A 12,211-nucleotide genomic window follows, 5' to 3' on the forward strand; every position below is an offset into this window, starting at 1 on the left:
GTTGCTTGTTCCGAAAAAAAACAATATTTAATGGAAAACCTATCTATAAGTTCCACTGAAGCATCTTTCGCTCTTTCCGACAGATGGCAGGAACGTTGTGTTTTTTAAACCACTTGCCCTGTCCAACTAGTAAAGTGGTGTATATGAGGGCGGAGTCGGGGAACAATTGTGGGAAATAGACATGTAGCTCCCTGGCAACGGGCTGGCGGAGCAGTGAATTCAAGGCACCTAGGTGCGTTTACAAGATCGTGAGGATCATTTATACGGACGCATGTCTGCACGCTGATAATGGTTTCTGATGAAAACGAACAAGAAGCAAACAGTCCGAAAACGCGACTAAAAGGTGAGGGATTACTTTTGCCACTCAAGATAAGCAATTCACCTGACAACTGGACGTACCATCATCAGTGTTTAAGGAACAGTGTTATTTGGTCTTTGCGTGATCCCAACAAAGGAAAATGCTGAGAGCATTGCTGTGATGTCAAATTTGAATAGTTTGGCATGAGGAATAAATAAAAATAAAAAAAACACTCCTCTTGGTTCAGTATGCAACAAAGGAGTCCATCGAACAAAGTGTCCTGGTGGCCAGCGTGCGCTGTCTCTTCTTACTATTAAGAGGAATTCTCGTGATGAATTGCAGCCTTATGTAGATCAGTACGAGATCATTTACGGAATCTGTAGCCAGAACTGTCACCGTCCTGAGCAACATGAGTTGTTTCTGTTCGGCTCAAGAGGAGTTCTACTGCGAGGTGCTGCTTCTGGACGAGACGAAGCTCACTTTAACGAGCCATCAACAGGGCATTAAGGTGAGCGGTGGTAACTTACAGAAACACTCAAAATGTGTTTCTCTCTCTCTCTCTCTCTCTCTCTCTCTCCTCCTTTGTCCGGGTGGTCCTTCCTATATATGCAAACATCCAGGAGAATTCCAACAGTTCCACACCATTTCCAGAACCCAGCACACAGGCTACTGAGTGCTCTAACTGTTGTGCCACACCTATTAGACACAATAGTAATGCTCTAATATTCAGCATCACATTGAGTGAGAAAGCAACATCTGGATAATAATTTTCCCTACTGTTCTGTAAAATAAACCATATGAATCTTGTAGTTAGTTAAATTCTGATAACAGATGGGCATGCTCTTTCTATTAATTTTGTATCTGTTTATTAATATCAATCTTTCTATCCACCCACAGTTTATACATGGGCAATATTTACCTAGTCAGTCATTATCTTTGTATCTGACTTTTAAATTCATAGACCTGTTGTGGTGTTATTTTATTTACATATTCAGGCTTTATTTATGTGCATTGTTATTCAAGCAAAAGGTCTGATTTGTGCCTTGGAACCTTTTTATGGAAATGTAGCCTGTAATGGATATAAACATCTTGCCGGAGCCTCATACTAATGATTACCAATTATTTTGGATATAAGTTACAGACTAGCCAGTGCAAAAATTAACTATGAGCTTTTATACAAGGTGCAGACTGTACCTAATCTCCTAAAATGTCCATATTATCTTAGCAGGGGATTTTTTGAATAGGTCATTATGGGATGCACATGCTCTCACACATTATAGGACACACACACACACACACACACACACACACACACACACACACACACACACACACATCAGGTGTATCAGGTTGCTTTTCTGCCTTTAATTGTTAATGGTGAGTAGGTGAACCCTCTAGTGTCTCCCACCCTGTGTGATATGTGTTATACTGAAGTGGTGCTGAAGCCAGGTTAGACAGTCATCCTCCCGGAGGGGCTCACACCTGCAGTTTAGATCCAGCCCTAACATAACACACCTGTAGGTCTCTGCAGCCTCCTCTGTGTTGTAGTGACCTGTGGCAGGGGCGTAAGTACAGAAGCCTGCAATGCCCAGCAGCGCTCCAAGAAGAGCACTGGCTGTCCCTGCGTCCTCGTATGAGGGAAATCAACCCACTGTCCTCATACAAGGACACAAGGATACTTAGTTTCAATGGTTAGGTGCAACAGATAGAAGGAAAAATTCAAAATTCAGGTAGTAGATGTATTGTTGTTGTAGAATTGTCCAGTATTTTTGTGTTGTATTGTTTTAAAAGAAGATAATTCACTAATGGGAAATGTTTGCCTTTGAGGGTAATGTAGAACCTCTGCTATGTTTTTTATTGTTTTATATCATGTGGTTACAAAGTCCTATAATGTAAACCCCTGAAACATGATGCATTTTTTCTGGTTTTGTGTGTGGGTATGTGTGTGTGTGTGTGTGTGTGTGTGTGTGTGTATAATAACTTTTGCTATATTAATAATCCTGTTTTAAAAGATTCTTATTATTATTATTATTATTATTATTAAATAATTCTATTATTTTAAAATATTCTAACAAAATACACTTATATAATGCCTTTCTCAGTATCCAACGATGCTTTACAATCAACACACTGCACAATGGTTTTACATCCAGTCAACACAGTGGTGAGAAGCAGCAACCAATCGCACTGAGCATACTCTCAACCGGAAACCCCCCCCCCCCCCCCCCCCGGGGCACTGCAGCAGGAAGGGGAGGGTGGAGAACACCCAGGACAGGGCGCCATCCATCACTGGACAGGCAGACATACAGTCATTCACTCACACTTACAAAGGACAATTTTTTTAGGGTAGCCAATTCACCTAACTTACATGTTTAGCATTTCTGTTTTTGCAGTTGAGTAGACAGGCAATGCAAGATGCATTACAGAAGGGCACAAGGAGAGCAGTGAAGACCCAAAGGTCACAGGGGCATTGAGGCAATGAAACCATGTTACAATTCACTTTTTAATCCCTTCTTAAGGAGCCAGAGTCCAACCAGGTTTGAGGAAGGATGCTGTATAAACAAAAATGTAAGCTGTGGACAAAAGGCCACTGGAGCTAGCGGTGTCCCTGAGACAGTGTGACAGGCTCATTTAACTTTTCAAGCTCGCCTTGATAGCCACCTTCCTCAGAAGTCAGTACTCATGCATTTGACAATCAATAGCATCGATCTTGTGACATCTAAACAAATTATGCGTATCAAGTTCGATACGTGAGCATTCCTGCCGGTAAAACAGTTTGCACCTTTCAGCGCTGATGCATGACAAACGAGAGAGTTGCAGCCAGTGGCCTGCCAGCACACCAGGGGCCACGAAGCTGGGTGTCTGGGTCTTCGAGGTATCCACTGTGACGTGAAGCCTGCACGCATGCTCATCTGTGCACGCTCACGTGCACACTCACTCCCACCGCACAAAGAGCCCATTGAGCTTGCCTGCGGGGTGCGCTGGGATTTTTTGTGAGCAGCAGAGCCGCTCGCGGGTTTCCAGCGTCACAAAGGAAAGACAGCCCAGAGACAACAGCTTAGACCAGCAAGGCAATGTTTTGTTTTCAACACCGGCTGAACCCGCCTGACATTTGGTAATATTTTAACAAAAGCAAAGCTCTTTTTTTATTTCAGTCTAGGCCAAAGGTGCTTCCCTGATGTGATTAAAATAATCTTTCTTTCTCTAGTTTCCTCCCACACAATGGCATCTGTATTCTAACAGGTTGTGTCCCTCGATGGGCAAAAAGAATAGACAGCATTTCATGCCTGAAGAATCCCATGTTATATATACTGATTATTGCCCTCTAGGCCTCAACAGGAGCCAAGCTTTAACAAAATAGATCCAAACCTGTTTCCTTAGCTTTCACAGCGTCCGAATAAACATCACATTGGGAATTTCTGACCTTGCTACAGCTTGAACTGTAGTATGGTGGAATAGTCGCAACTTTGGGGAATCTGGTGGAAAGCAGAGATTCCTGCATGTGTAAAGCCCACTAAAGTATCACGGCTTCAACTGCTCTCCTACCCACATCTTTCTCCATCATCAGTGAGTGGGTGGAGGTGGAGGTGGGGCAAAGGGTGGGGGCTGATAGGGCTGCGTTGTTATATTTGGGAGCATGCCTGGTGCCTGACACACGCTGATGCTCGCTTCGGCACAATGGAGGAGGAATCTCTCTGTAGTATGGGTGCGATGGGCTGGAACGGATTCCCTTTGACTGGACTAATGTATGCTTTGGATCAGCAACCTCATCCCAGTTTAATGGGATATCTCCTGATCTGCTGGAACAGTTGTCTCACTCTTAGCGCAGCAGAGCACTCGGCTGTTTTGCACACTACCGTTTACCCACTCGTACTGAAAAACCTGTTTGCTTTGCACTTATCAGGTGCCAAAGTGCTAATCACTTGCTAGTATGCACTGAGAATGCAAAACATTAGAGCTCGCTTGCTAATGTTGGCTTGCACACCATGACCCTGCACTTCTGAAGGACAGAGCAAGTTTGTCCAGAACACCACGTGGTGATGCTGGATCACGCTGACCCTGGGTCTCCACCAGTGGTTGGTCATGTTGAGCTGGCTTGGGGCAGATGAGTGTTGCAAAGGCTCGCGTTTCATGCCATCCCGCAGAGGTGCTATCAGATCAGCAGGTGGTGAGCACGGTAACACGCTTGACCCTTTATGACACAGGACTTTATCCCCGCTCAGAAAAAAAGAAGTTTGTGGATGGATTCACTGTTGCCCTGAAGGAGCGCACCTGACTGGCAATTGCACAGATACCCCGCAGCATCCTTTCAATATGAGTCTTATGAGTCTCATAAGTGTGTGTGTGTGTGGGGGGGGGGCGGTAGGCATGTGTGATTTAGTGCCTAATTTTATGGCCCTGTCAGAGACAGGTACAGGCATTCCCTGTGCTTGCTTTGGCAGAGCATGAGGCAGATCTGTTCTGTTGCTGCTCCCCATACTGCAGCCCACGGAATCACAGCGGTAATAGGGCGTTAGGAGTCAAACAAAAGATGGCAAGACAGTGACATGAAGGGTAGGCACAAACACACGAGACAAAAGCACCTTACCAGAAACAGAACCTTTGTTCACAAAGCTGTGTTTGTGAAGATAATCAGAACGTTGCAGCACAGAAACACGAAATGACAACGCTTTAACATCCAGCTTCAGCACGGTAATGTTAACTAAAGCAAAAAAAAAAAAACCCACAAAATCCTGCTTTTTAGGTCACTCACAATGGAAGTGCATCCCAGGGAATGCAGTGTCCAGCTCTCTTGGGCTGCTTTGTTTTTCATATACACAGGTGGACCCATTAAACACAAAAGACAGGGAAACATGCTGGTCTCCACGGCTGCCTCACCTGTTGAAAGTGAATGTCAAATCAGACTCTATGCTGTTAATTGACTCTGTCAAGCCGCATTCTTCTTAAACCTAGCCTCATAGCCTTGAGCAGTCATTACTGATCCTTAGCATCAAAGCGCTAACCCCCGGATTGCATGCAACCTGAGCAAACACATGCTCAGTGCCTGCTTTGTGCGCTTCCCCATAGCAAGCAATAATAGCAAAAAGATAGAATAGATATATATTGTTTTAGACAGTTACATCTGGAAGGTTGCTTCAAAGGAAGGATATTTAATGCATACTGAGAATAAGATTGCATGTCATATAATAGATTAGTGTAAAATATAAAGTTAGGCACTCAAAAAGGTGCGTAAAAGAGCTGCTCACGTTAGGCTGCAATGATTTTTGTTTTGGAGGGGGTTGTCGGATTTAGAAGGGCTTCAGTGTGAGGGTGAGGTTATAACAGGCTTTCAGAGTATGGAGCGCTGCACCCGCCTTTGTGTCACCGGCGGTCTCCAACCACGCCGAGGAACATAAGCTCCCCTGTGAAGAAGTGGAATTAACGGTGATTATTAACGGTTATTTTTCGCCTAAATTCCTTAAACGCATTTACCACAATTCATTCATTTCCTGTTCTGAACGTGAACATGTTGTCACACTTGTTTTGGAATTTAAAAAAAAAAAAAACCTTCAAAATGTAAAAGCTGTGTCTGAGGTAAGACTGAAGGCGACACACGGAAGTTTTCATAAATGTAAACGCTCCATCAGAGGTCTTCCTTGCAGTGAACTACACACGAGCGCGGAAAGGCATCGCTTCTTTGTTGCCTAATTGGCGTCTGAAGAACGACGCATTCTCACTACATTAGACCCGTTACGGGTGGATTATAACTGATCCTGTCAGTCAAGTTGTAAATACGCCTGTTCCACACACACTTTGACTGACTTACTGGAGAGTTTATTTGGCGATAGTCTGACAAATATTCCCAAGTCTTCCCATCCACAGTCAGGATAGCGTCGTGCTTGTTCCAGCACACCTGACTGAGCTCCACAGTAATTCTGGATGCCCCCGAGAAGTGAATCACGTCAAATTAAACATACTATAATGTATAGGGGCCCCAGGACCCAGACTGGTGCCAAGTCTAATATGTAGTACACACGGCTTTTAGTTCAGCTGTATTAAATTTGTTTGGGATATTAAAAGAGGCAGATAATTTCACAAAGCGGAAGACCTGAAGCTCCACCAAATAATCTAAAGTCGAGAGAAGAAACAAACCTCGCGATGAGCTATGACCGCGAGACCTGGTTATGATCCTTCCGTAACAAAAGCTTACCACGGCGCTTTCGGCCAGCTACACTCAGTACCTGCAATATTTTACTTCTCCAGCAAATACAAGCAATGCCCTTATCTGTATGTTTTATTGGGTCTCCCCTCATCAAAGGCAATTTTTAGTTCAACCCCTTTCACCCTAGAGCCAGCTGCTGTTCTGGCTCAGGCTGTCTGATGTGTTTAACTCTGGTCTGATAGCGTGGTTGTTATCTCTGGGAGTGTGAGACTTTCTGCGGCTTTCTCAGCCTTCCACCGGAGCACCGCGCGCCGCTGGGCTGTTAAGCGCGTGTGTTTTGGACGCGTTACAGCCCCGTGGCTGTATTTACTCCTCACTTCTCTGACTTTATCTCTCAGCGCCCTTTGCTTGTCCTTACCTCCAGTATTTTGCAGTGTTTTTCTGGGCACCGTATTTAATGTAATTTTTCATTTGCTTTTATATTGTCAGATAAAAAAACAAAACTATGCATTATGCATTTTATACCTGCTTATAACCACCCACAAAAACCTCCAACATGTGAAACAGTCCTAGGATGGATTGAGTGTGGTTTATTAGGTGGAACTCTGAACTGCCCTGTGTTTCAGGATATTTGTGTATTGCCTGGTAACCATGGAAACTGGGATGGCCTAGGCCGGCCCGTAGGGATAGTTTCATGCATCTGGATGGTTTCCAGCGGTGACCAAAAGACGGGTCGGGACAGGAAATGGGGAGACTTTTTGGCTCGGTGTGATGGTCAGACACATAACGGGGTCATCACGCCTGTCGACCTTGTCACTGGTCGGTTCAGCAGTCAGGGCAAAGCACTGGGAGACAGTGTGTGTGTCAGAGGAACATCTGCTGTCGAGGATCCCTCTACAACACACACCCCCAAATTCACCACCCTCTGGCACTCAGTGATATGAACACACACACACACACACACACACACACACACACACACAAACACACAGTTAATGTGCCAGAGAGGAGCAGCACAGCCTGCAAATCGCCGGTCATCACCACACCCATGCAGCCGACAGCAGCAGATGGTAAGGTCCCATCATGTACTGACCCTGTTGCCATGGGGACAGTGAGGCATGTAAAAGGGAGTTAATTGTTTCAAAGAAAACCTTAAATGAATCTCCCCCGACCTAACCACACACTCACACAGTGCAGTAAGAGCTGCCTGTTCAATGCCAGACACATAAGCAAACACCCTCACTAGCGTAGTCTGGGTCATATTACTCATGCGTTGTAGAAAGGTGTTTTGGTTTCATGAAGTGTACCAGCATAATGATGTACACTATATGTTGCATCACTGTCTCCTGGGGCGATAACACTGAAACAATGCCGGAAATTCCCACTGAACACAAATATCCTTAGAGTTGTAGTGAGAATTTCACAGTGCTCCCTGTGATCTTGGCTGAGCCAGATGTGGCAGAAACATCGGAGCAGGATTACGGGGCAACATCTGGATAATCTGTTATTTGGTTTGGTGAAAGCAAATGAATTCAAATGAGTTCTATCTAAAACCCACTGGCACTTGCTCAAAGTGGGACATTCAGTAGCACCATGACCTCTCCGGGCACTTGTAAGTGGAACAGAAAGACAACAGATGAGGCTTGGCATCACATGGCTGACCTGTGTGGAGGATAGTCCACCTTGTTATGCTGTATGCAGCTGTGTCGGCTCCAGCATGTGAGTTTCGCAGCAGGGGGATAGTTGTAATTGGCTAATCCTCCTTACACACCTTGGATGTAATACCACAATCAGTTTTACACCAAGGATCAACATAAATCCTTTATTCTTTCTGTGTCTCAAAAACTGGCTTTTTGCTTTTGCTTTTTTGTAATATTGATTCCAGCATATTGATTCCAAGGCCACTGGATGACTACAGTCCTGTCTTTGTCTATTAAAGTGAATAAACGTTTAGGTTCAGTTTGTTTGTCTGAGGAACGGTTAATAGAGTTTAATGTCTGTGGCTTAATTGTGTTAATTCATGTAACAGGATTTTTTCTACTTCTGCTTATTTTCTCTGGAGAAAATTATTTCACTGACAGGGACAATCCATCATTTATTACAGTGTTTGGTTCTGTTTTGGGATTACATAAAAAAGCTTTCTTCTCCCATCCTCCACCTCTAACCTCTAGCCTGGCTCGTCATTAAAATGCTACACCATTAAAGCGTACTGCTAAACTCCATCTCTAACTACACATTGGTTTTGTATGTCTATTATTTGAGACAGAGGGTGAGGAACTACCATAATTCACACCTTTGCGAAAAACCACTAATGATGGCCTAACAATGGTTGACAGGAGATGAGCATCCAAATCAGTTTAAATGCTTAGTTTTATATAGTTTATTTGTTGGCTAAAATAGCCTTCAGCTCTTAAAGGAACCAGCTGACCTTTTATTATAACAAGCACCCACTTTGACAAAAGCAGAAGGAAAACAGCATCTCTAAATACTCTAAACCCATTTTCTTTACACGCTTCTTTTCCCAGTGTTATTGTAATGGTTCCACCCTGACCATCTGCAGTGTCTTATCAAAGAGGACGATATGGCAGGAATGTGTGGAATGGTTTCAGGAGGAGCTCAGCCGAGGGTTAACCGGACCCGTGCCGTGTTTCCCGGCAAGACCCTGTGCCAGTTTCAGTGCGGTTCCTCCTCACACACTGACGCTTTGGCAAAGTCTCACTTCCAGTGCTGTGCCCCCTCAGGGCATTGGGGGGGTTGGCTTTCCTAACTGACAGCAGAGATGGCCAACAACTCTAGTTACAGTATTTCATAGTAACTGAGGAGCCAGAATACTATACCTTTGTGATGGCCTTTGGGAATGCTGAAATCCTGAGGTTTGAGTTACCACTGGTGCAGCACTTCTCAAAGTTTGGCCACATGGCTCGAATAGCTGGTAAAAAAATGCTCTTGAAAATATGGTGCATATAGGTGACCAATTAACTAACCCATGAGTTCTCTCTGCAGAGAATGATCAATGGCTTTGTAGACTGTGATTTTAGGTAATTAATTGATGATCATAGGGTTTTGAGTTATCAGAAGTTTCCCTCTTGAATGAGTAATGTGAACTGCAGTGACACATTGTGGCACAATTTAAGAGAGTCTGTGTGTGTGTGTGTGTGCGTGTGCGTGCGTGCGAGTGTGTGTGTGTGTGTGTGTGTGCGCGTGTGTGCGTGTGCGTGTGTGCGTGTGCGCGTGCGTGTGTGTGCGTGTGCGCGTGCGTGCGCGTGTGTGTGTGTGTGTGTGTGTGTGTGTGTGTGTGTGTGTGTGTGGCTCCAGGGGAAGATACCAGCCACAGTTCAGGTTTCTCTCAGTCCCTTCAAAGAGGTTGTGTCATTTGACTCAACATGTGTCATACGTGTGAGCTGTACAACAAACAGCACAGGCTACACATAAAAAAGATTCATTGCTATCTGACATCCTATAATTAAAAGACTTTTTAATTATAAATAAAATGTGTTTAAAATCTGTCTTATGTATTGCAGAACTAAATATTTCTTCAGCAACATGTTTGCATGTTTCTAAGTGATCATTGGTTCTGTAAGAAAAAGGTTACCTCATGAGTGTAAGAAGGGTTGGACAATAGTGTTTATAGTGGCAGAAGCCTTCCTTTTCAATGAGAGGAATGGTAAACCCAGAGCTTGACATGCAGCAGATCCTAACACACATTAAAGGAAGCATTTCATCCTTGTCACATTAATGTTTCATAACCAAGTAGCATGAGAGCAGAAAGGTTGCAGGTGCCCTTTCAGTTGAGAACACAGACACATCTGCACAGCATCTGACAGCATGTTCATGATCACTGAACGCCATGTTTAGCTGGGATGTGAGCGTCGTGTGGGATTTGTTTAGGATTTACAGAAAATGTATTCACACAGAAAAAAAGATAATGAATGCCCAAATCATTTACACAAGATAGCAGCTCTTTAAGTATGACCAGTGTTCTTTAGCTGTCATATTCAAGATTGCCTTAGTTTAGTCAGTTCATCCCATTTTTGAAGTAAAGATTATTATTTCAAATACATTTATTTATTGTGTATGGCAAAAATTCAGCAATGCTAGTCACACTCTTGTTTTACAACTCTTTAAAATGTACCTTCTTCATCTTTGGACTTTATCATTGGGTGTTCTTACCATAGTTGTTTTGTGCAGAGGTTGTTCATCATGTGTGTGGATTATGGTTGAATGCTTCCTCGAAAATGGATTAAAAGATGAACATGAAGCCAAAGGGCCTCTCCTATGTCAGATGATCTGTAAGAGCAAAACAGACAACCCATGAATAGATGCTGTTCGTCAAAGAGGAGACCTAAACTGAATTTACCTGGAGACTCTTCAGTAACCAATTAGCCGCCCTCTTTGCTCGATGTTACATTGAGAGAGTCAGTAACAAATACTACAAAGTCATTTAGCTTGTAGTATGTTTTAGGTTATTCACATTGCAGGGCTGAGAAAGGTCTAACCTGTCGTTCATAGCTATTTGCCTGCCTTCCCAGAAAACAAGATCAGTAATGGATCGTTTTCTGATGCCTTTCTCCACAGAAATCTACCAAGGGCTCTGTGGTGCTGGACCACGTGTGTAGCCACGTGAACCTGCTGGAGAGTGATTACTTCGGGCTGCGATACTGTGACCGCAGTCATCAAACCGTGAGTACCACCGTTTCGCACTTAACCCCTTCGCCCCTCTTAGGGCCCCGCTTAGGGCCCCTCTGGACATCAGGACTGGTGCAGGAGATTGTCCCAATCCTTTCATGAAACTTACAGATTTGGATAGACAGTCTCCAAAGAACCGGGCACATTATGTAACGTGTCTTAAGAGGTGGGGAGTGGCTGTGTTTGCCCTGGGGACTGAATGCTGCCCCAGGTTATTAAAGAGGCCATAAAAAACATACCAGCAGTCTTCCCATAATTTCTTTCCACCACAGAGGTACTTTTGATTGTATCCTCCAAGCTTAGATTTATTGACAATCCAGCAATGAGAGGTACACACTGTGTAAATATATCAACTTCAACAGTAGCGATTAAACAAGACAGTATAACTGGGGAAGTATTGTCCTAGCTTCTTTTTGGAACATGTGATTTACATCCATTGCTGAATCATTGCTGTGTTATTTGATATGGAAAATAGGAACTCTGCATTAATTCAGACACAAATCTCCTGTTATATATGAGCTGAATATGTTTCCTCTTTCCTGTTAGATCTTTGTAGCGACAGCTACACAGGATGTCTGAAAGAGCTTGCATGTTCACAAAGCATCTGCCAATGACATTTGCTCCAAACATTATCTGTGCAAAGGCACTATGGTTTAAGTCCCAGATCATGCTATGAAAAATCATCTCTTTTTGCCTTAATTGGCAGAACTGGTGCCAAGCAACAGTCCACAGGCTTTCATTTGCATAAATCAGCATGTTCTATAAAATACCAGCTGCAGCTGTGTGATTATTAGATAAGACCGGCCAATTCAATTAACTTATTCTAATTTGATCATGTCCAGTACTAATTGGCCTCCCTCTGTACACAGATGTTTCACCGTGTGTGTTTGTGTGTGTGTTTCTGTCCCTCAGGGTGTATAGTTTTTGAGAATCCCTATGATAGTCCTCTGACTTGATTTGCTGACACAAATTATTTTAGGCAACTTCATTTACATAAAGTCTTTAAATATAACCAGTGACCAAATCCATGATCAGTAATGGATGCATTATTCTGCATGAATGAGCCAGAAAAGTATTAGCACCAA

General features: G+C 43.6%; 1 protein-coding gene across 3 annotated transcripts in view; it reads left to right on the top strand.

Moving 5' to 3' along the window:
* The first annotated feature begins 194 nt into the window (after positions 1–194).
* epb41l4a (erythrocyte membrane protein band 4.1 like 4A) overlaps positions 195–12,211 on the top strand; it is a 29,861-nt gene continuing 17,844 nt past the window's right edge. For all 3 annotated transcript variants that reach the window (XR_014118719.1, XM_035535204.2, XM_035535206.2), the window contains exons 1-2: positions 195–806; positions 11,016–11,120. Coding sequence is in view for 2 of the 3 variants with exons in the window: in XM_035535204.2 (XP_035391097.2) it covers positions 708–806; positions 11,016–11,120 (204 nt within the window). In the remaining variant the exon portion in view is untranslated. The remainder of the gene's footprint in view (positions 807–11,015; positions 11,121–12,211) is intronic.

Source organism: Electrophorus electricus, chromosome 19 (genome assembly GCF_041902795.1).
Source record: "Electrophorus electricus isolate QZ-2024a chromosome 19, ASM4190279v1, whole genome shotgun sequence".
Classification (NCBI taxonomy): domain Eukaryota; kingdom Metazoa; phylum Chordata; class Actinopteri; order Gymnotiformes; family Gymnotidae; genus Electrophorus; species Electrophorus electricus.